At 53.5% G+C, this 23,789-nt stretch overlaps 6 protein-coding genes across 6 annotated transcripts; 1 reads left to right on the top strand and 5 right to left on the bottom strand.

Annotated features, from left to right (window-relative positions):
- Positions 1-1,175: 1,175 nt before the first annotated feature.
- N0V89_011850 (uncharacterized protein) lies at positions 1,176-2,378 on the bottom strand (the record flags this gene model as incomplete). Its single annotated transcript, XM_056220576.1, has 3 exons — positions 1,176-1,294; positions 1,345-1,808; positions 2,110-2,378. The coding sequence occupies 3 exons, from the start codon at positions 2,376-2,378 to the stop codon at positions 1,176-1,178; spliced, it is 852 nt and encodes a 283-aa protein (XP_056065879.1).
- A 4,472-nt stretch (positions 2,379-6,850) lies between these two features.
- Positions 6,851-7,605, bottom strand: N0V89_011851 (uncharacterized protein; the record flags this gene model as incomplete). The annotated part of the gene is made up of 2 exons (XM_056220577.1): positions 6,851-7,501; positions 7,549-7,605. 2 exons carry the CDS (start codon positions 7,603-7,605, stop codon positions 6,851-6,853), a joined length of 708 nt encoding a protein of 235 aa, XP_056065880.1.
- Positions 7,606-7,952: 347 nt separating this feature from the next.
- On the bottom strand, positions 7,953-9,833 carry N0V89_011852 (uncharacterized protein; the record flags this gene model as incomplete). The annotated part of the gene is made up of 1 exon (XM_056220578.1): positions 7,953-9,833. One exon carries the CDS (start codon positions 9,831-9,833, stop codon positions 7,953-7,955), a length of 1,881 nt encoding a protein of 626 aa, XP_056065881.1.
- Positions 9,834-9,985: 152 nt separating this feature from the next.
- On the bottom strand, positions 9,986-11,431 carry N0V89_011853 (uncharacterized protein; the record flags this gene model as incomplete). Its single annotated transcript, XM_056220579.1, has 2 exons — positions 9,986-11,011; positions 11,066-11,431. The coding sequence occupies 2 exons, from the start codon at positions 11,429-11,431 to the stop codon at positions 9,986-9,988; spliced, it is 1,392 nt and encodes a 463-aa protein (XP_056065882.1).
- A 3,083-nt stretch (positions 11,432-14,514) lies between these two features.
- N0V89_011854 (uncharacterized protein) lies at positions 14,515-16,200 on the bottom strand (the record flags this gene model as incomplete). Its single annotated transcript, XM_056220580.1, has 6 exons — positions 14,515-14,548; positions 14,602-15,228; positions 15,280-15,417; positions 15,467-15,738; positions 15,759-15,874; positions 15,921-16,200. 6 exons carry the CDS (start codon positions 16,198-16,200, stop codon positions 14,515-14,517), a joined length of 1,467 nt encoding a protein of 488 aa, XP_056065883.1.
- A 1,636-nt stretch (positions 16,201-17,836) lies between these two features.
- On the top strand, positions 17,837-23,144 carry SIN3 (Transcriptional regulatory protein sin3; the record flags this gene model as incomplete). Its single annotated transcript, XM_056220581.1, has 6 exons — positions 17,837-17,952; positions 18,078-18,157; positions 18,211-19,703; positions 19,756-20,226; positions 20,481-22,556; positions 22,605-23,144. The coding sequence occupies 6 exons, from the start codon at positions 17,837-17,839 to the stop codon at positions 23,142-23,144; spliced, it is 4,776 nt and encodes a 1,591-aa protein (XP_056065884.1).
- Positions 23,145-23,789: the final 645 nt, after the last annotated feature.

The following is a 23,789-nucleotide window of genomic DNA, read 5'->3' on the forward strand; positions in this document are numbered from 1 at the left end:
CTGTCCGACGACTGGACATGGCGGCATGCTTCACCCTCCATTCCCGTAGGCAATCTCTGGTCTCTCGAGACAGACACCGGAGCGGACGTCGCAGCACGTAACATCGCAACATGGCCCTGCGAAAGCCATGTTGCACCGGACCAACGTCTCCCCACCCGCACCCCGGCACATTGCCTAAGAGAGTTTAGCTGGACAGATCCAGGGTCCAAGCCCAGCGACGCCTCCTACGTCAGCCGGACGGGATCCCAGGACGTCCTCGACGAATGACGCTCAGGCACTCTGTCTTGTTATTGTTGCGCTGTCTTTGCTTTCGCGAGGGCTGTCCGGTGGTCGCTGCACGCGACAGACGATGACGATGACGCTGCGCGTGGGCGCTCGCAACCCGCCCGAGACACAATGCTGTCACTGGTGTTCACATTCCAGAGGAGCGGCTAACGTGTGCCAAACCATTCTATTCTGTCCGTATCCCCGGGGACACTGCGTCATTTTGCTCGCTGCTTTCGCTCGCCTGAAACGAGTGCGGGCATCCCCCCTCTTGTAAACAGAGCCTCCAACAAGCCTCTCCTCCGAGGCGGACTCCCTAATGGCAGGTCCTTGATAGTTTCCGATGTTCCCCAAGCCGTAGTACTGTACAATGGTCATGCAACCGCCTCATGACATAGATGAGGCGGTGCGAGCGAGAGTCTAAAACATTAAAAGTGTATGTAGTGAATGATCGTGGCGCATGCGACGGACCATAAGTCCACGCCAACATGGCAGCCGAAAATGTAGGAAACGACAACATGGAAAAGCAGACACAACCAACCCCCAAAACCACATACTCTTACAAGAGAACGATGAAAATCGCTCACTAAGGGGTAATCGCGCAAACCAAAACTCCGTGATGAACGCCGCGAGGACCTCCTTGGACAAGTGCCAGAGGAGGTCGGGGTAATAGATGACTCGAACCGGGTGGTAAAGCGACTGGTAGAAGAAATTCGTCTCTTTTGTCGTGAAGAGCTCCCGTCTAGCATCCAACCGAAGGAAACTCAGATGCGCTGTCCAAATCGCGACAGTGGATATCTCAAATGCACAGAGCAAACGAAGAGATCAACAAACAGTGATGTAAAACTTGAAAGGGTCCAGATGGTGTTACGCTCGGGACCAGCGTGTCAATCATTTGGTGATCGACAGGTTCAAGCGTCATCGGGTGAGGGATGATCTTGCGCCTCGCCTTTATGTACCTTGCGGTGCCGCCTCAAGTTCGAGACGACTGAAAAATGGCGACCGCAGCCGTCGACTTCACAGGCGAATGCTACCTTCTGTTAGCCTAAGGCATAATGTTTTCCTGGCAATTAAACTCACGCTTCTCTCCAGTGTGGCTGTACATATGGGTCTGCAGAGAGCTCGGGCGAGTGAACCTCTTATCGCAAATCTTGCACTTGTGCTTCTTCTGCGAGCTCGACGAGACCTTGGAGCTGAACTGACCCATCATAGATTGCGGTGCCGGAGGGATGTTTGCTCCCATGAGAGCGCTCGGTCGCGGTAGTGTTCGTGAGTGGGTCAAGTCGACGGACTCTGAGGCGGAGCTGTAGTCGGTGACAGACCCCTCGCCGCCATAGTAGTTGGTGCCATTATAGCTGGCTCCAGAGATGGACGAATGCGCCGAGTGTGTCGACGGGAAGCCGTACGAGTCGGTTGAGCTCCGGCTGGAACCTTGGGTGCCGTAGATATTCCTCGGGGTGATATCAGACTGGCTCAAGGAAACCATACCCCGACTGGCGTCGAGGGCATCGCTGAAGCTGTTGCGTGGCGGTTGGGAGCTTAAACTGCTAAAGTCAACTAACGAACTCTGGCGTTGACGTTGCAATTCCATGGCGCTGTCAATATACGGTGCTGAGGGTACTGACGGATGAGAGGAACGACGGGAAGTGTCCTGTGAGAATGCATAGGGGCCTCTTTCGGTGCTTCCATAATCGACTTGAGAGTAAGGAGCCGAGGTGGGTGCGTACGTATTTGTGGGTGCAGATGTGGTCGTGCCATAGCCACCATTGTAACTCCGCGATAGTAGATCTTGCGACATGTCTAGTAAGTTTTCTGCTGAAAGCGAGCCATCCGGGAGAGCAATACCTGATCCTAATGATGGTGCTGAGACAGGGGAGACCGTGATACGGAATCGCAATGCTGGTGGGGCGTGGCATGGCTTGAGCCTGCGACGATGCGTGGTTTTCAAGGCCAGTTGACACATTGGGTGCGATCGAGGTCTGATACAGCTGCTGCTGCGAGGGGCCCGCTGCAGACACCCACGGGTTGGTGAAATGCGGTTGCGGGTACCGCAGAGGGTCGTAGCTCATCCCGTTGAGTTGGGACTGTTGGCGACTGTCGACTGCCATTGCCATGATGAGGACGATGTTGGTTGAGGGTGAGGTGTGAAGGAGGTACAAACAGACAAAGAGGCTATCGTGAACGCACGCAGCCCAGAGAGTCCAGCAGCTGAAACAAGATGGTTCGAGGGTCAAGCAACGTGGGGAGAGACGATCACTGGCACGCAGTGGTGGGATCTGCGGACCTTTTGAACTTGGTCTGACACTGGGGGCACCCGTGTAGAGGCCTGCCGGGAGGAGTAATGATAGACGCTTTGGTATGCCGATCGCAGGACCGGTCGACAGTTAGGTGCCGTGGCTGTGGGCCACGAAGATTGGGCCTGGCGGATGTCGTGACGGGATGGCAGGCGCACGCGCGTTTCAGGTGCAGCGCAGAGTGTGGAGAAGCAGACGACTGCTGGCGCAGGGACGGACCGAAGGTCGCGCGAAGAAGGTGAATGAGGTTGCCGGGTAGCGACAAGGACACCAGCAGCAAAGAAGAAAGGATATTCAGTGTGCGAGGACTGATTGAGTATCGATTGACTGACGGCGGCGCAGTAGTCAGAGACGGTTTATAATTGAGTGAGCCTTGGGGAGCAGTGATGGTGATCAGCGGGCAAGCAATTGGGAGAATGCTGAGTGTTAAATTCGGCTGCTTTGGTTTACGTCGTGTGGATCACAGCACTTCATCATAGGCTGGCAGCCAAGGCAAGAGGTAGCAGGCTGGTTCAAGCGCCACCACGGACCCCGGACAGTGCGTGCAGGGTAGACGCTGGCGCCGCTAGCTCGACATTTCTCGAGGCTGCTTTTAGGGTGTGCTTGGGAGGGGCAGGGTGCCTCTGACAGTGTGGGGAGCAACGCCCGCTGTGCGCTGACACTGACGCTGGTGCAGAGGCGGGCTGCTGCTTGTTCCGCAGCGCGGGCCAACGACCATGGCGGCCCTGGAGCGCGCAAGCAAGCTCACCACGGCCGTCTGCTGTCCTAGTGCAGCGCCGTGGGCGAGCCTGCGAGTCGTGAACAACGACGGACAGCCCTCGGTGCTGTCTTTCCGCCGCCGACACCAGCATCATCATCATCGCACGGGAGGGCGTCTCCCGGCCGCCAATCAGGCAGAGGGCGAGCGGGATGCCTTTGTTTTGGCGTGCCGCCATCAGCAAGAGCCGGCTGCTCGTCGGACCCTGCGCGCGCCTTTCCGCTTACGCTCGCTGAAGAATACGATGGTAGCCCATGCGGCCTAGCTCGTGAACCTAGATACGGGTTGCAGAGGCCGCCGCATTCCCCAAAGCGGGCGGATGGGTAATGGCCAAGGGCATGTGAGCGAGCCGTAATTCTCCGGCCTCGCAGCAGGCGGCTTGGATGCAGACCGTGCTTGCTGTCTGATCCTCCGCTAGCAGGCAGCCGGCCACGGTGTGGTGTGCGTGCAACACGCGTTTGAACGAGCAGCTCCCGATAGGGGCTTGCTCAGGGATGTGAGGCTGCGCATTTGGGGGTGCAATCGGTCCGTCCGCGACCTGTGAATTGCGTAAAGGCGACTTGCACTTGGAGCCGTTGGCCCTCGGCCCCCGTTCAAATTAGCCCTCCCCTGAACACTGGCCCTGTGCGCCGTCAAGCAATGGGCATGCGTTTGATCGCCGTCCATTTTGCTTTTCGAAGCCATGCAGCTTAGCTCAACCACATTGTGGCCCTACAGCTGGTCACGAGCGAGTCGGGGCATTGCCAGGCGTCCTTGGAGCAGGAGCCAGTGTGGTGCCTGCGCCAACGCCCAGAGGCTGTCGCGGTACCCACGCCTGCTCTCGAAACAGCATTCCGCTCCAAACTTGCTTGGCTCCACCTGGTACAGATTCCGCTGGACCCCCTAAACAACATGATGTCAACCCGCTCTGTAATTTGTAAACAAGTCGTGCAAGCGGACTGCGAGGCCGCGGTAAGCGTTGCTGGTAAGCTCAGCTAACACCGGTAAATGTACTTCCGTAACGTCTGTACTATCGATTCGAGGTGCTTTCGCCCCATGGCAACCTGCTCATCGATGATGGTGGTAAACATGTCTCCGGTTTCTCTCACTCAGATCGAGTCCGCGCTTGTTCGAGAGTGCCCGTTGCTTGCTGACAGCATTGGCCGAAGGTTGCAGATGTCGTCACTGGCATCCCTCCCACTTCTGCCGGCGGAGGACTTGGCGCCTCCTTCGAGTCTGACCAGCTTCTCATTGGACGAGCACCGCACGCCAAGTTGCTGGCGCTGCGGGCCCAACCGCTGCGCCGGTAAAGATCCTCGTCATCGTGCATCTCCCGCTCCTCCACCCCTGCTCGAGTTAGGCAGCTCGACATTTGCAAGCCATGGCAAGCCTCCCCTCGAATCAGGGCCGCCTGCTGTGAGCAAAGTTGTGCTTCGTCGCTACACCTGCAGCGTGGCGTACCTCCAATGCATGCTTTATACTTTGAATATGCCAGCGGATGCAGGCGCGCTGTGATGAATCTGACTCCGCCGGTGGCGGTTTCTCGCGGAAGATGCCCTCACCGCTATCCAGTAGTTGCAACGGCCTGAGTGGCTGACCTCCGGGCACCGTGCGCTGTCCCTGGAGCCCCTCACTGCCATCGTATGCAGGGCCGCCAATCGTCAATCCATTTTCCTGTTGTTTTTGCTCGCTTGAAGCATTGTGCTATAGAAGGTAGCGTTGTACTGTGGAAGAATATGATTGTTCGCCATGCCATGACATCGCCTCTCGGGCCACGCTGGAAACCCTCACTACGTCAGTCAGAGACATATCTCCTGCTTGAGCGCGAGTCGTAGCCATCGTGTGCCGCTCTCAACAGTCGCCGACGTGCACTTGTCACTTTGCGCGTGCCGCCATAGCGTCGAAGCCGTCTCCAGCGCTACAACGTTCAAGTGACTTGGACAAGTGTGTGCACCTCGCGGCTCGCGGGACGTCCCTCCTCCAACCAGAGCTGCCGTGGCCGCCCACCACGATGTCCACTGACTTCGCCAATCCCAGGGTTAATGCGCTCGGCACTCCACTGTGTGGACCCTGCATTCGCAAGTCCTAGAGTGAACTGAGATTAGCCGTTGCTTCTGCGACAGGCCTGAGGTCGGGCAACTCAGGCGAGATACACTAGCCACCTTATTCCCGCACTACTGCCCAAAGCGGACATGCTCTGTGCGTGACTTCGATTCGAGTGTGGAGAAGTGGACGGCTTTCCAAAGTGTCGCCGTCTGATCACCGAGATATTGCCCTAGGGGGCTTACTGCGAACCAGCATTGTGGGCGGGTAATGAGATCGCGAGATAGAGTTTGACGTTGTTTGCTGTTCGGATGAGTGAGCTTGCGTGTTGTCGTGGTTTGGTTTGAGTTTTGTTCGCTCCAGGATGGTGCCATTATTTCCGGCAAGAGGCTCGCTAGTTTACTCTACTCTGGCAAGCACGACTCGGCCTCCCACTGCGCAACCCCTCACCTAAGCGTCTCTACGTGCGACAAATTACCTCAAGTATCTCGGGGCAGGTACCGATGCCTATCCATTGGTCCCTGCGCGTGTCTACACTGCTCTTGCAGCTTGTCTTTCTCACAGGGCCGATTGAATCCATCTTGCAGGGACCAGCGCAGTACAATGTGCACTGGTAACGTTTGTATTAGCACTATGCTTATCTTTCATCTGAGCTTTTAGTGCCACATGAAATGTCTAAGCACCACGTGCTGCAGCGTCTGCAGGGACCAGATTGAGCCTCCTTTACATGGCAGATCACGGCCCGCCACGCTGAATGTGCATGGCCAACCTTCCAATCTTTTCGAGGTTTGCCTCTGTCACGCAGCGCGTGGTGTCGATCTCAATTAACCTTTCGCCTGCACTCCCCGCTAACCTGGCCAGCGCGAAACCGTTGAACCTCATCACCCCCGTAACCCAAAACGGATCCCACAGGAAGCCTGAAGAGGAGTATGCGGGGTCGATGAATTTTCTTTCCTGTCGACTCGGTCGCGCTAAGCTTCTGATGAGATCGTTCGTGATTCGTCGCCCTCAACTTCATTTCCCGCTCTTTGTCACGCCAAAGCCTGTCCCATTTGTCCAGCATGCGGCTATCGCACAAAAAGCACACACACACATGCGCACTTGCGTTCCCCTTTTCGAAAGAGGTCTTTGCTGCTTCCGGTCCTTCCTGTTGTAGTCCATCCAATTCAGATGTCTGGCAACATGCGCTAACATGACCAGCCAGTCCAATGAAAATGAGGCTGTGTGGTCGCCGACCTCAACCGTGTTTCTATAGCTTCAACCGCAATGTCGGAGCTCTACTGGAATACCTCGCAGCATGCTGACAGGACAAGTCTACCTCGTGACCGTCGGAAAGCAACTCCGTCGTAGAGTACCTTTCCATGTACAGTACAGTGCTGCAATGTACTAGGATTGGCACAAAAGCGGCGCAAAGGGGCGGAAAGCGGTGAAGGTCCATTTGGGCCACGCGGCAGCAACTCTGTCCAAACGCCAACCTATAATTCTTACATCCAAAGTGTCCGATATCTGGACATCATCTTGGAGCATTGGCGGTAACGGTCTGTTCGCTTGCTTTCTGGGTCGCCTTCAGTGATGGTCTCAGACTGCCTGAACCTCTCGTTGTGCTGTCACTTCGGCTTTGACGCTCAACTTCCATGTCTCCGCTGGAATGCCTGTCGAGCTCGCGCGACTGTCGTCGAAAGACGGCTGGTTCCGCCTCCTGCTCCAATCTCTGCATGTTCTCCTGTGTCAGAGGCAACTGGGATTGTTCCTTCCCCTGATAGCTACCCTGGCCATGCCCCTTCGTGCCCGTGAGAGAAAGGAGTTTGTCATCCCGTAGACTGGATGCTTTCTCTTCAGCGTGAATGCGACGCATCGCACGGTCATCAGCGGTCTCGGAGGATTTAGCCAAGGCGGCATTGCTCTCGTAGTCGAGGCGGTCAAGCTCAGCCGTCAAAGATGGGTCTCGCGCCGTCGTTTCAGATGCGGCAGGGCGTTGGGAGATTTGCGATTGATCGGTCGGGATGTTAGGGTGCGATTTTGGAGGGGGGGTCAGTGCGGAGGCGCGTCGATCTTTAACATTCCTGGATAGCGACGGCTTGGCTACCTCGCGCCTTCCCTCGATCGCCCATTTCACAAGCATCTTTTCGAGCAGCTTGCCTTTGACAGGTTTCGCTAAATAATCCTGCAACCTTCAGCAACTCCGGACTCAAGATAGGGGCGACCACTCACGTCCATGCCAGCCTTTTGGCATTTCTCCTTGTCACCTTGAATCGCCGAGGCCGTCATGGCAATGATAGGAACATTCCGAACATCGGATGTCTCGAAGTCCGTCCTGATGCGGGCGGTTGCCGAATACTTTTTACATGCAAATCAGCAAAGCCTTTGTAGGCGCGTTGCGTAGGCAACGAATGTGTGTGTAAGGGGCAGATGAGATCCCGAGTCACAAAAGGAAGTCTTTGGAGAACTTACCCCATCCATGATAGGCATTTGAACATCCCTAGAATTGCAAACACGAAGTCAGCATCAGCCACATGTCTAGAGGTTGGCACCTGATGAGCGCCTTGAGCACACAAAGAAGGATTTCTTCTTCGCCTGTTGATGCCAGACAACGCGACTTGGTAGCCGGGCGTCACTTACATGAGGATGATGTCCGGTCGAGGATTGTTAGAATTCGCGAGATAATCCAATGCCTCCTTTCCGTTCCAGACTGCCGTTACACTGAAATGTAGTTTTCTGATGGTTTTCAGAGCGATCTGCTGATTGATGTGGTTGTCCTCAACGACTAGAACCTGTACCTTCTTCCTCTCGCTCTCAGGTAGAGTAATCAAATGATCGGGGATGGATGAACTAAGCACCGACGGCGTCGATTCTCCCCGACCATGCGTCTTGATAGACCCGTTATGCAGCTTGGGAGTCTGTGGCGGAGTGAGATCTTCAGAACTTCCGCAAGACACTGACACATCCGACTGCAGGCGATCCGGGATTGATGAAAGATCGATCAGCGGCGATCCGTCGTCCTGGTATGGCGCTTTGCTGAAGGGAATCCAGAACGTTGCGGTGGTACCTTGCCCGAGTACCGATTCCAGGCCAATGTCTCCCCGCATTAGCTGCACAAGGTTCTTGCTAATCGTCAATCCCAATCCTGTCCCACCAAAACGTCGCGCGGTTGAGGAATCGGCCTGGCTGAAGGGTTGGAAAAGTCGCTTTCGGACGTCTTCTTCTATGCCGATTCCCGTATCTTCGACGGCGAATCGTACAGTGACCGTCTCCTTTGTCTCGGCGGTAATTGAGGCTATGAGACGGACATGCCCCTCGCTCGTGAACTTGATGGAATTCGTCAATACATTCGTCAGAATCTGCCTTAAGCGCCCCGGGTCTCCCATCACTCTCAGATCTCTATCAATTTCTGGGTGCACAGCGCTTTCATACGCGATGTTCTTTCGCTGTGCTGCAAAGGACATCATCTTGTTGACATCTCGCAGCACGACTGACAGACTGAATTGCACTTCCTCAATGTCCAGGCGTCCTGATTCAACTTTGCTGAAATCCAAGATGTCGTTGATTACGGCCAGTAGCCCGTTTGCGGATCGTTGAATATTCTCGGCACACTCTTTCTGCTCCTCGTCCAGGTTCATGTCCAGCAGAAGATCACTCATCCCTATAACTCCTGCGATGGGTGTCCTGATTTCGTGCGACATGTTCGCAAGAAATTGGCTCTTCATCCGACTTGCCTCCTTCGCTGCGGCTGCGTTAGCTAACAGTCTACTGTTTTCTTGTCCTTGCTCTTTGAGCTTGTTTTCTCTGATTTGTACGTCAGAGACGTCCATCGAAATCCCAATGACCCCGTCGATATATGCGTCCCCCTCTTTGCCACCAGCCCTTGACCGTTTGTATAAGGGCACCAATCTTGTACGGTAGTATCGATCATCCTTGACCCTTTCCATGATCTCATCCTGCGCTTTGCCCTGTAGGAGTTCCTGAATTGGTCTCCGCCACCGGTCGAGGTCGCCAAAATAGTCGTAGATGTTCTTTCCAATAGCCTGTTCATCCACCTTCGCGTTCCCAACTCCAACCATGTCTCCCTCCATCATGATTATCTCAGCTTTCCTATTGACGACCCAAAGCGTAACCTTCGCATGTTCAATAACCCGCTGGAGTTGCGCTTTCGTCTGCCGTGCCGCTTGTCGAGCTTCCACGAGATCATGAATATCCGTGCAGGTACCGAACCACCTTTTGATGTTGCCATCATCGTCATAAGAAGGAACCGCTCTCCCAAGCATCCAGCGCCAAACCCCGTCGCGTCGCTTTGCCCTGTACTCCGTGATGTACTCTTCGCCAGTTCGAAGGGATCGAGACCAGCGCTCAGCAGTTGTCGGCATATCCTCTGGATGAAATGCATCTCTCCAACCCTCCCCTAGGGACTCCTCGACGGTCTGGCCAGTGTAATCGTACCAACGTTGCGAGTACCAGTCGTGCGTACCGTCAGGTGTCGTTGTCCAGACCATCACGGGCATGAAGTTCGTAATAAACCTGTACAAGTAATGTTAGCTTAGACCGAATATCGAACAGGCATGAAAGTGCTAAAGGCCTCTTTATTGCATCCCCGTGGTAAGAGAGAGCATGTTTGGGCTTTTGGCACAGTGCTGCGGGATTATATGACGGCGACTTACTCAAATTGCCGTTCATTCTCGTGAACTTGTGCCGCGATCTGATTAGTATATGAGGTAACGTCTTTGAAGATTACAATCCCGCCTAGAAACTCGCCTGTCATGTCGTGAACTATTGGCTCGCCTGCCACCTCAAAAGCCATCGATACCCCGGTACTTGGATGACGCATTGCTACACGACGGTTGTCGAAAGGTTGCTGGCTGCGGCATAGCTCCATTATAGGAAGCTCATCAACGTCAAGCTTGCGCGCAAAATCCTCTGTCCACAAGCTGAACTGACTGAGGAAGGCTCTTTGATCAGAAGGGTTGTATACGGCATCTTCAGGCAGCAGTCGGAGCATCGCTTTGTTCGGTATTCCAAATCCTTCGTCCTGCCACATGGCGTACGCTGGCATACTAATCGAGTTCAAGATCGCGTCCTTCATCTGTGAAGCTTTCTGAAAGATGCTGGCAGATATGGATAGGTCGTTTCTAGCCTTCAGTGGTGGGCCACGCGGCGGAAAGTCAAATGACGAGAATGTCGGCGTGAGGGCTTTGGGGCTTGGTCCAGACCTCTGACCAGAAGATGAACTAGAAGTCGAGCTATGTGACTTGGTGAGTTGAAAAGCTGTTGTTGTTCTGGTCACTATGCGGCTTGATGGCCGTGAGCTATGTTTCACGTCAACAGGTTGAGCACTCGTAAACGTCAGCGTGTAGTAATTGACGTCTTCAATACTCCACACTGAGATGATCATGGTGGCTTGAAGTGTGTTCTCGTCTGGAGAGAATGCGGAGTTTCGTGATGCGCAACGACCACCAACACGATTCGTGGGGGCAACGATAACATCTACTGACACGTCGTGCACTGTGGCTCCTGTGAGGTTTTGACTACTGAGCCGTGGTAATTTGGGCGGTGAGTCAGCGAATGCCTTGCCGTAAGGAGTAGCTGTGGGCGTACTGCCGCCGCTGTCTAGTCGGCCGTCTTCAGCGGCCAGACGATCTTTCCGTTCAACGGCAGCATCCTCAACCACCGATCTCAGGAAGTCCTAGTCCACTGTCAGCCACCTAGTACGCTTAGTTCGTTCGATGGTGCGGCCGACCTGCCAGGAGACCAGTATGGGCGAACCATTCTGGAGAATATCTATTCCGAGCTCAGCTATGCTCTTTCCCATTAACGCCTCCGCTACAGTCATTCCTTCTGCTGCTGCTGCTGACCAATCGATCCCTAAAAGACGGCCCATTGCTTCGTTGGCGAGCGTGACAGTTGCATCTGCCGACAATACGAGGAGCGGAATTGGTAGGTATTGTAGTGTAGTTAATGCTACCATGGTCGATGACGGATGCGAGGGTAGTTCGATTGACACGGCGCCAACGCTTTGCACAGAGCCTGGGGTGTGGGCATCGGGACCGCTCTGCAGGCTACCCTGCACACCAAAGTAACCGTCTTCGACAAGGTGGCTCTCCATCATCTTTATTAGAAGCAATTCCCAGCTGTTGTATCAGTTGTCCGGTAGCAACTGCTAGGTACTCATTAGATCAACAAAAACGCCACCACTCCGGTAGGGAAATCGCTATGTCGAAACCATAGATCTAAATCAAAACGATGACCTCCAGAAACATACACAACCGCGAAAAGAAAGAGGCCAGATGAGTGCAACCGCAAGAGCGGGGCGTGGAGTATTGTTGTACTGGCTTGACCGATCTGCGTCGGGCCCAGCGGAGATACCTGAGGTCTGGAATTAGGCGTAGATCGTCGGGCCGGGGAGGATCTAGACTCGTCGCTTCGCAGATGTTCGCATGGAAGTTGAATACCGCGATCCAACGGCTACAAGGGTTTTAGGAGCGTGAAGCTGAAGAGAAGAGAGATGCAGAGGAGACTCAAGGCAGCGGCGCTTTGAATGTGCGAAGAAAACTAAGCGTGGCAGTGAGTCTTCCGGAAGCATTTGATGGAGAATCGAGACCGTTGCGGCGAGGACGAACGCCGCCGTATGACGTCGCTCCCACAACGGCTGAGCTAATCGCTCCCGGTTGAGAAACGGTGCCCGATGAAGGGCGAGCTATGGGTGCTGGAGCCATCTCCAGTGGTGACTAGTTGTGCTCGCGGCAATCCAGGGCCAACAGACGAGAATTTTACGATGCGCTTGTGAGGGTGCGCGACCCCTACTGTCGATCCCACGACCTTAATGAAGCTCTCACAATGTGCGGCAGATCAAAGCTCCTCCTGTGGAGATGTCCATGCGCAAAAAGAGGCATTTCGATCCAGCTCTGCATAGGGAACACGATAGTGCACATCTTTTGTGGGGTTCTGCAGTCCATTCGTTCCAAATCTTGCAAAAACGGATTGATGAAACAGTGATTTCGACACCCTTGTTCTGTGTATTCAACGATCGCCAAGGCTCGCTCACCTGCAGAAATCAGGCCATTCTAGCCAAAACGAACATAGAAATGTGACTTGGGAAACTTCCAACTGATGCTTCATGTTCCACATGTTCCATGTTCGAGCGATGTACGGCCATTTGGTTATTCCGTAAATATTCTTGTACTGCACATGCGTACCTGTGCAAGATAGCAAGGTACCCTGGTAGAGATCGGAAGGGTCCACGTTGAGTTCGGTCACGTGACTGCTCAGAACCCGTGGACACGAGTTCTCCAGGGCTCGTCACGACTACAGCTGGCAACTCCGCCAGGCAACATCAATCCTCTGGGCAAGTGCCAAGCCAAGTTACACCCACGACCCACGCATACTCGATTCCACAACACCTCCTGCCGACGTGAGTTCGCAAAAATGGTTTTCTTCGGTCTCGGTGGCCTCCTCTACGGTATTCCACGCTGCGATTCTATTGCATCTTATCTCGAAGACTAACCCCTCACAGTCTCCGCCCTCCTCATAAACGCAATTGCAATCCTCTCGGAAGACCGCTTCCTCGCGCGCAGTACGTTCGTTCACCTCGCCTGCATCACCGCTCCTCCGAATCGCTTGCGCTCCATACCACAGCATCCCTCCCATGTTTTCTCGCTTGCGCAAGATCCCCCACACGCGACATGATACACCAAATACCATGCGGGCAATAGCTGACACAGCGTCATTAGTTGGTTGGGCTTCTTCGGCGGACCCTGGTTTCGGCGGCCAACGCGACGATAGCATAAAAGCACGGCTGGTCAATCTTGTATCTTCAGTTCGAACACTGATGCGAAGTACGTATCCCCAACTTCACATCGGCCGCCGAACCCTATAATTATGTACAGCTGCACGCAGTGCCGCACTCTGCCATTATTACAAGACCTTGCCATCCTATACTTTTGGTTTACGGTCATACAAGTGGTGCAGGTGACATCGTGGGCAACAATACACTGGGCAACCGGCGAAAAAGAACGAGCTGACGTGAATACAGTACCTCTCTTGTTCATCAATACTGTAATGATCATATACCTCCTAATATTCGGTTGAGCGCGCATCGACTGCAGACCGACGTCCGTTCCGCTCGCGTCAGCCTCGCATACGAAATCGAGGTACCCGCGCGTGGGGAGGTGAAAGCGTACGCATACCGGAGAAGCTTACGACCCGCAAGTATTGAGACAGTTTGGTGAGGACGTAGTACGCTTTAGAAATAAAGAAACATTGTGGCAGACGGTACGGTAGAACGATAGCGCATCACTACCGGCGCTGTTGTCATGAGAAAGTGGCCAAAGACAGTGGCAACGTAATGAAATCGCAATGAAAGCACGTAGCAATCTCGGGTACGATAGCGAGACATCGACCATGGATGCATGGAAAGCAGCGTCATCAAGCCGTGCGGCATATTTGTACGGCTCTGTTGTAGCAGAGACGATGATTGTGTATCGTGGACTGCGTCACTGAAGGGCGACATCAAAGCTACCACAGACCAGGCAAAATACGCTTCTTTGCTCACTATGTTCGGCAACGTTCCTTCCTCAACGCTAGGGCAACTTACTCATGTACTAGTCTACTTTTGTATACATCTTCTACGACATAACTCTGGTCAATCACACCCGCTATCACATAACATGGAATCCTCCTCAATTACAGAGTAGCCAACCCCCTTTGCTTTCTTTACTGTGTCAATATATGCACAGTGAGGCATGATCCAAACCTGCTCTGTTGGATCTGGAAACCGTCAACAATACGCGTTCGTGATTTGGCCGTTTTGGACAACACAATTTGCTGGCAGAAACTCTGAGTACGTTTAGAAGAGCGGTACGCTATCTTGTTCTCACCCCGATTATTCGGCATCGTGATATCAGGAGATTGATCCCGTGTAGCATCCCTCCTTCTTCTCTTAAAGATACAAGACAGATACATAAGGATGCAATCGAAGAAATTAACAACTATAGGTAACGACGCTGCTACAGTGGGTATCCGCGAACAAAAACAACCACACGTTCTCTCCTCAAACCCCCGTGAACTCACCCACAACACGAGCAAAGACACAAGAGAAGCAAAACCATCACCACCAACCCCCCAACGATGATTCCAATCGCCAACCCCGCCTGCGCCCCCATACCCAGCGTGGCCCAAAAAAACGGCAAACTAGCCGGTCCCTTCTTCTTCCCGTATCCATAGTCTATGCTTTTAAAATCGATATCCGTTCCCTTGAGCTGCTGCTCGCATCCGTACAGCAGCGTCTGAAAGCCCACGAGGTTCGCAGCTTTCACAAAGTCTTTTGTGTCGGAGCAATTGGTGCCGCAACAGCAAGGTAGCATGCCGTACCGCGAGGAGGTGTTCAGGTACTGGCTATTCCAATTGTATCCTGCAGGAAAGCGGCACACGGGGAGCGTCCATGTGCCAACCCAGCCTGCGCCGTCGGACCAGGGGGACAGCGTGCCGTTCGATGCAATTGCATCGGCGAGGGCGTCATGCGCCATTGCTTCTGTGAAGTTGAAGCGTGCAGTTTGGAAGGAGGCGGCGGAGGACTTCGATATGTCTATGCCGGAGATGTCCCAAGGTGTATCGTTGAGGTGTTCGAGACCAGAGGGGCTTTCAAGGTTCCCTTTGAGGATGCCGGATTCGTGGTAGGAGTAGGTGTAGTAGACGCCTCCGTCGGAGGGAGAGTAATACCGCGTGGCGTTCGGGCCGGAGGCGTCGACCGTATCGTTGGTCGCGTGGAAGGTTGTCCAGATTTTCCGCTTGCGCCATTGAGCGTTGATGATAATGGAGAAGAGTTGTTTCCTGTAGAAGGATTCGATTTGGGAGGCGGAGGGGAGGAAGGAGTGGTCGACCATGGCACCACCTCTAAAGTAATCACTACGGGGGTGGTAAGCATCGCTCTGGGAGTAGCGTGGAGTGATAGCTTACAGGAACGTGTAGTTCGACGCGTCTCTGTCGCCGTTAAATGTGGTGTTTGACCAGCTGTCGAGGGTAGAGCGCAACGCTTCGCCATAATCAGCTGCGAAATCTTTGAACGTGGCAATGCTGGCAAATCCTGTAATGGAGCTTCTCAGGAGTTAGCAGAGTCGATGGTAGATGGGTGATCCCAACTTACTCAGGCTTAATCTCGTTGCTTATCTGGCTGAGTCCAGCACCAGCGAGAGCCGCGAAACCTCCAGCCCCGGCAGCAACTGCAGCCTCACCCCTCTTTGCAGCCATGGATGAAGCAGCCAAGATGGGTGCGACCGCCCCAGCAAGGCCAACGATACCCGTCATCCATATCAGAGCATCTTCGGGAACGAAGTCGGGTTCTTCCCATGGGAAGAATGTCAAGACCATCTTATCCACTCGATCGGTGAAGTCTAATTGGCCTTTTGTTATACCTTCCTGGAAAATATTTAGCACACTGTCTCTCGATCCAACACTTCGTAGGTTACCTCAATAGCTTTAAACAGAATGTGCAAGTTGACCATAGAGATTTGCGACATATATGCCCAAACCGGATCGCCATTATCTTCGAAATCTAAGTAGTGTTAGTACTGTTGCGCCAATCTCCCGTCTACACATACCACTACATCCTGCGTAGATACAACCACTGTCGTCCGTCAAGCCACATTGGTACGGGACATGTGATCCAAATGCCTTCCCTAACTCGGTGGTGAAAGCGGAATGCTGACGCGCTGATATTTCCGCCCACCAGTCGCGCAGTTTGGTATCAGTGTTTGCACCTAGGTAAGCGGTGGCTGTGGCCTGCCATTCGGTACTTGTGTTACACACTCCTCGTGAAGACAGCTGCGAGGTCGCTATGGAAAGGGGTAAGGTGAACGGCAGAAGTGTCGTCCACACCATCGTTGTACGATCAAATCTACAATATGAAGATGTGACAAAGGGAGCCAAAATATACGAGGCGTTAGGATGTAAAAATTCACAACTAAGGTAGCTTTGCACATGTATATGCGATCTTCGCAGAGCCCGTCGACCCAGACTACAATTATAGACCTTCGTATAGATACCCACCTCTTCGGGACTCAGTTATCTCAGCCTCGTGATTGCACCACACAGCCTCTGGGAAGCGCTCAAGGAACGCTCGGCCCCTGAAGTTGTGACGACAGGCCAATCATATTCACGACGAACCGAGTGGCGTTTCACAAAGTCTTGTCGGCTCCAACTCGATGCCAGAACGTAGAGTTCATCCTAAGAGGAGGAGCCCTGCGTGCAACGAGGCGTAGTAGCGGTCGACAAGGTCAAGCGATCGAAATGAAAAGACATCGTAGAGAAAGTAAGCGAAAGTGTCTGAACAACAATAGCGAGATTGAGCATCCCATGTTCGTGCCGAGCGCGAATACGAGTTGCTCGTAGCCGCTTGTCTTGGCCTTTCCCAGTGATTCTCTTTTGCGTGGGGGCCGGCATGCTGCGGTTCGGCTCGCGTTACTGACCCGATTGATACGCATCTTAAGCATCTATCATTGGGCATCCCAGAAAGTTGTCGCTGTACTTGATGCTTCCTAAATCTCTACATATCTTCTCCTTTAGAGTTTCTGAAGTTAATATGGCTGAAGTCTATGCCTCTGCTGTGCGACTCGGAAACGCGTGTTCCTATGAGGATAGTGTCTAGGCTGCTGCACAAGGTACATTGTCATGCAAAGAAGCAAATTTGAATGTAAGAAGTGACGAATCGTTGGTTTGGGTTGGCTGCCTACTTATCTGGTACCGGTAGGCTAGCTCACCCTGGTAACTCTTGCCGTACGCTTGCGGACATATGCTCTTCCACACTACAACATCACTTACTCATCGAGTGGAAGTCATCACTTACTCCGACTTTCTTTGTCTCAGGTCTGTATAGCTGGATGTAATGTAGGATCATGTCAAGCACTCCGTGGCACGGTAAACTGTACCCGGTTATTCCAATGTTATCGCTATTGCGCGACACAGCATACCATCGATACACTCCATAGACTTCCCTGAACCGAATGACTATGACTAGTATGGCTCAACACGGCTGTGACACGTGAATGTCACCCCAGGTGCAGGTGGGCGCACCCAAACGCTAAGCCGTTAGCTGTTAGCTTCGGAACCGGAGTATCTCTCACACCGATACCTGGGGCGGCGCTTTTGCTGTCGCTCCTACAACCTTGACCTCATTGCCATCACCAACTCTTCAAGATACCCCCCGGCGCACGGCTTCAGCTTGGTCGCGCGTCTTTGCTTCTCCCCTTTTCGGTTGTTTTGGCGCAGCCCGCGCCCGAAGGCGGTCACAGTGGCTATCAGCTGCTTCGGTCCCTCCTAATCACCAGTTGACCCTGGGCCCGCGAGAGCTGCCCTTTTCCGACAATCGGAACTTCACCGCGTACCTGTCACCACACGCCCTTCTCGAACCTCTACATGCGCTGTTTCCATTGGTGATAGCCACCTTCGATTCACCAACGCGTCTTTCCACCTCTTGACGCCGCTACCCTTAAAGCCGGCAACCAACTGTAACGCCGAGATGAATCCAGCGCATCGCGACGGGTGGCCGCCGACGCAGACATCGGCGTCAGGAGCCGGGCCACAACAAACAGAGCAAGGCCAGGCCCAGCCGCCGCGGCCACTGGGCTCTTTTGGGTGCGTACTTCTTACTATCTCCATGTTCGCTCGCTGTCGCAGCCCACGATGGACGGGGGCCACATTCAGCCCGTTTGCAAACCACCACTCGATTGTAAATTCACTGACTATGTGTGACATGACAGTCCCGCGAATGCAACCCAACAGCCTCAGTCCCACACTTCACCGGCCCAAGGCCCCGCGCCTGTGCTCCCTCCTCCTTCAGGTAAGTAACTAATGGCAACGGATGCTGTCTGTTCAGTACTAATAGTGGTCCAGGAGGGCCCTTCTACCCGTCCAACGGCGCTCCGCAACACAACCAGAGCCTTCCTGGCTTGGCTGGTCTTACTGGACAGCCGCCACAAGTGTCTCCGCACATGACCACACAGCGTCCACCATCCTCAGAGTCAGCGCCGACCGCACAAAATACTCAAGCAGCCCCTCAGGGACCACCCTACTCGTTGCCAGGCCTCTCGCAGACTTTGCAACAGCAACACGGGCCAGCACCCGGCCAGGCAAACGCGGACCGTGAGCGGGAACTCCGCGAGCGCGAGACGAGGGAGCGGGAGATGATGGAGTCACATGCTGCTCAGCAACACGCAGCGCAGCAAGAGGAGATGATCAAGCGGGAACTTGACCAGCGGGAACGCGAGCGACAACAGCAGGAGCAGGTGACACACGAGAACCACTCTGCGCCTATTCAAATACACCAGCCTGTGGCAGTCGCGCCTTCGACCCGGACAGTCCATGGTCCAAATGGACTCTTGGGTCAATCAGGTCCTTTGGGCGGGCCAGCGACCCCCGCTCAGAACGCTCCAAACAACATCTTTGGGGGCGCAGCTGTTCAACCTGTTCAGCAAGGCGATACCACTCCGAGGATGCAACACGCTGTCCAGCAAGCTCCGCCGCAGCCCTCAATGCTCATGCCTTTTACTGGCCCGCCAGGTGCCGCTGCAGCAATGGCGATGGGTCAAGGACAGCAGCCTATTCTGAACGATGCCCTAAGTTACCTTGACCAAGTTAAGGTCCAATTTGCGGACCACCCCGATGTGTACAATAGGTTCTTGGATATCATGAAGGACTTCAAGAGCGGTGCGATTGACACTCCAGGTGTAATCGAGCGTGTGTCGACGCTCTTTGCCGGCAACCCAAATCTTATCCAGGGGTTCAACACATTTTTGCCTCCTGGCTACAAGATTGAATGCGGTACTAATGGCGATCCCAATGCTATTCGTGTTACTACACCAATGGGTACGATGGTTTCGACCATGCCCGCTCCGCGCCCGCTCTCTCCACCTCGAAACGCAGCTGTGAACGGTAATGCACCGCCTGCCGATTCTACCTTCTACGAAGGTCAAGGACGATGGGCGCAGAATATTCGAGACTTACGTCCTCCCCAAGCTGCAGAGGCGCAGGATCCTGCATTCTCTCCCAACACTCGTAATTTGGGACAGGCGCTCTTTGGGCCGCAACAAGGCCAAGCTGGACCGGCGCCCCACTCTCCAGAGGCTACGGCTCGTCCTCATCCAGATGTCGCTGCTACGGCTGCCACCCTCGTGCATCAGCAGGAGCAACGTGGTGTGTCCCAGTTGCAAAATGCTGTCTCCGCGGCTGCTGGACGTTCGATCCTATCCCCCAGCGGCGACATATCGACGCCATTGGCGGGGCAGACGCTGAATGGTGTCGCTCAGGTCGCCCAAGGAGGTGTTGGCGCTGAGAAGCGTGGCCCGGTCGAATTCAATCACGCTATTAGCTATGTGAACAAGATCAAGGTGAGCTCTAAAAGGCCCGTTGTAGATACAATTTTACTGACAATCTTTTCAGAATCGATTTGCGTCTCAGCCGGACATTTACAAACAGTTCCTCGAGATCCTCCAAACATACCAGCGCGAGTCGAAGCCAATCCAGGATGTCTATGCGCAGGTGACTAATCTCTTCGGTGCCGCACCGGATCTGCTAGAAGATTTCAAGCAATTTCTGCCCGAATCAGCTGCTCAACATCGAGCTCAGCAAGCCGCGCGCCACAACGAGGAAGCTGCCCTGCTGAGCAATTCGCGGGGAGATGCAGCGTACGGTCAAGCACCAAATCATCAGCAAACTCCTCGCGCAGATACTTCGCGTTTGCCACCCATGGGTAATTTTGCACCCACTCCCACAGCAAACCGCGACAACAAGAGAAAGCGTGGTGAACGCCAGGGTGCTGGTGCCGCCACGGCAGCTGCGCCCACGCCTATGGCACAAGACGTTCAGCAATCCGGCATGCGTAGTACATATGGGCAAGGGAACGCTAATAAGGTACGTTGTTTGTTTTCCCATTTTTCAACTTTTCAAAAGCTTCTACCAGAAGCGGCATGCCTCATGCGTTTGCACGGGCGTTCAAGATTCTCTCACTCGTTGCTTTCAACCCAGCGAACCTGCTTTTCTGATATCAACGCCTTTTCCCCCCTCAGTCTTCTCTTTACTCTCTTTCCGCCATGATGTCTACCCCAGGAACCCAGTTATTGAAGCGGGGCCACACTTCTACTAGCGACGGGACTGACTCCAAAAAGCGTACCAAAACAGGTCATGCCAAGCAACCTGTTGTCGTGGATGCTACGCCATTGTCCCCTACACTGATTCCAGCACCGCCGGCGCCAATGCCTCCGACTACGACCTCGAATCCGTCCCAGGAAGACTTGGCCTTCTTCGATCGAGTCAAGAAATTCATTGGCAACAAGAACACTATGAATGAGTTTCTGAAGCTCTGCAACCTTTTCTCTCAGGATTTGATCGACAAGAACTTGCTTTTATACCGCGCTCAGTCTTTCATTGGTGGCAATCAAGAGCTTTATGCATGGTTCAAGAAATTCCTTGGCGAGGAGGATGAGCAATCATCGACGCACCCGAGAACTGTGAACTCTCGCGTATCGCTGTCCAATTGCCGCAGCTTCGGTCCAAGCTACCGATTGCTACCTAAGCGGGAGCGTGAGCGGCTTTGCAGTGGCCGCGATGAGCTTTGTCGGTCCGTCTTGAACGACGAGTGGGCATCGCACCCCACCTGGGCGTCTGAAGACTCCGGTTTCGTTGCTCATCGCAAGAACCAATTCGAAGAAGGACTTCATAGGATCGAAGAGGAACGTCACGACTACGACACAAATATCGAGGCGTGCAGTCGAACAATTCAACAACTTGAGCCGATCGCAGGCCAGCTTCTTACGATGAAGCCCGAAGATCGAGCCAATTTCGTCCTTCCTTCTGGTCTTGGTGGTCAGAGCGAGACCATCTATAAGAAAGTTATTATGAAGATCTACGGCCGCGAGCGAGGCGCCGAGGTCATTCGTGAGCTCTTCCAAATGCCCTGGAGCGTTGTCCCGGTTCTCCTTCATAGGCTGAAAGCAAAACTCGAGGACTGGAAGGCAGCTCAGCGCGAGTGGGAAAAGGTTTGGCGAGATCAGACGCAGAAGATCTTCTGGAAGTCACTCGACCATCAGAGCCTGACTGTCAAAGCAAACGACAAGCGTCAGTTCCAGCCAAAGACATTGCAGAACGAGATTCAAGTCCGATACGAGGAACAAAAACGCCTTCAAGAAATCCAAGAAATCTCTCAACCTGATTATCAGTTCAAGTTCTCCTTCCCGGATGAAGACGTGCTGTACGACGTCGCACACCTCATCTTGACTTTCGCGGAAAACCTCCCCGGTGACTATTCAAAGGTTACTCCCTTCATCAAAGAGTTTGTGCCATTGTTCTTCGGCATCGACAGCGCGAAGTTTGAGCAACATGTTCAGGTTTTCGCACGTGAGTCTTCCACCAACGGGTCGGGTGAGGACACGCCCAGCGCCGACGAAGATGTTTCCCAGCGCGCACAGAAACACAAGAAGGGCGACTTGCGCCGCGATGTACTTGACCCTCGTGGCAAGTCACGCAAAGACAAAGAGGACAGCACTGCGTCTGTTAGTCGTGACAGCTCCCCTGGCGTGACATCTGCGGGAGAGGAGGATGCGGCCGCGCAGAGCTCAAACTCGACGAGTCGAGACGAGCGGCCCTCCATAACGTGGGTTTCCCATACTACTGAGCAACTCGGCAACCGAGACCCTGATCCTGAGGAACCTTACCGCCGTAGCGAGTACAATATGTATGCGAATTCGTCGATATACAACTTCTTCCGCATGTTCGTCTTCCTCTACGAACGACTCTTGAAGCTCAAGGAGAGGGAGGATGAAGTACGCAGGATCGTTGCTCGCGCCCAGATACCCAAGCCGGCGCACGAACTCAAAATGGTTGACAAGATGCCGTCAGACTTCTTCAAGGATACTTCCGAAGGCGCCAATTATTATCAGCAAGTGCTCGAAATGCTTCAAGACCAGATCGGCGGGGAAGTCGATATGGGCCAGATTGAAGAGACGCTTCGCCGATACTATCTGCAAGTCGGATGGCAGCTGTATTCCTTTGATAGGTTGCTCGGTTCACTCGTTAGAGCATGCGGCAATGTCGTCAACAACGACAGCAAAGACAAGAGCCTTGATATCTACAATCTGTTTAGAAAAGATCGGGTCAACGATACGACTACTCATAGCGCGGAGATCACCTACAGGAAGCAGGTAGAAAAGTACACCAAGGACGCTGACACTTATCGCATTGCCTTTGTAAGTTATAATTTTCATTCTAAAAGTATGATCATTAATATGTATTAGGACCCAAGTAAAATGGAGGCATACGTGCGACTTTTCAAAAAGGACGATCCTACGTTCGAGTTCAACCAGCTTGACAAAGTCCGGCGCTGGCGAGCTTATGTCGCATCCTACATGGCTGTCGAGCCAACCGAGACTCTCGAATTCAACAAGCTTCGGCATCCATACCTGAGCAAGCGCCTAGCGAAAATTGAGGATGTGAACGAGGACGACCGCTTCGATGCCCTTAAGTCGGAAGATAAGATCACCGTCTCGATCATTCCGGAGACGTACACGATGAAGTTCATCGCAAGCGAGCCGCTCGGGACTGGAGGCGTCCAATACTTCGTCCAACCCGAAGAGACTCGTTCCGGTGTTGGTACAAAGGAGGACTACGAGGCGCTCGTTGAATCTCACAAGGAGCGCGCCCAGGAGTTCTTTGTGCGGAACAATGAGTGGATGAAGAACCTTGACCGTGATGAGGTCGACAAGAACAAGGCCAAGTTCAGGAAGGATCTAGATGAGCCTCAGAAGGCGGAGGACGTGGAGATGGCCGATTCGTAGATGCGCGTACGATGTTTTGTGGAATTGTATCGGACCAATTGTATCGGACCGATCAGCTCTTGGAATTGGAGGGTCTTATTTGCTACAATTGATATGGCGTTAATGTCATTGAAAGTTGGGTCCCTATACTGTATGCACAGCACCTGCGAATGGACTGGGGTACGGCGCGGAGAGCATACAACGACTTGCGGGTTTTGGTCAAGGCTTGGTGGTCGTTGCGCTCTTTTGATACACCTGACTTTTTTATATCCACTCACGGTTCTACATATTTCCTTCCAAAATGAACGATCATGGGTAATGATCCTCCAAGCAAGCACATACTTCATGATGAGAGCCCCGTCCAATAGGCGTCGTTCTGCGATCTTGATAGAATCAATGTCCTGTAATTGTGTGGTAGGTTGTAGGTGCCTTTTTTTATGAGCACTAACAGGTCTATATTTATGTGCATCCGGCTCTCGCACGCCTGCCCCACGAGCACGTGAACGTAGACCCCGCTGCCGTCATAGATGCCTGTTCCCCACTCGCGAAGCTACCCCTCCAATGTTCTCGATGCTCCAGTCCGAGTCTCACCTTTGACGCTCTTAATTGCGCAATTGAATTTGCTATAATATTCTCTTACCTCTGTAATCTCCTCGCCTTCCCCAC

Source organism: Didymosphaeria variabile, assembly GCF_027946475.1.
Source record: "Didymosphaeria variabile strain IMI 356815 chromosome Unknown scaffold_9, whole genome shotgun sequence".
NCBI classification, from domain to species: domain Eukaryota; kingdom Fungi; phylum Ascomycota; class Dothideomycetes; order Pleosporales; family Didymosphaeriaceae; genus Didymosphaeria; species Didymosphaeria variabile.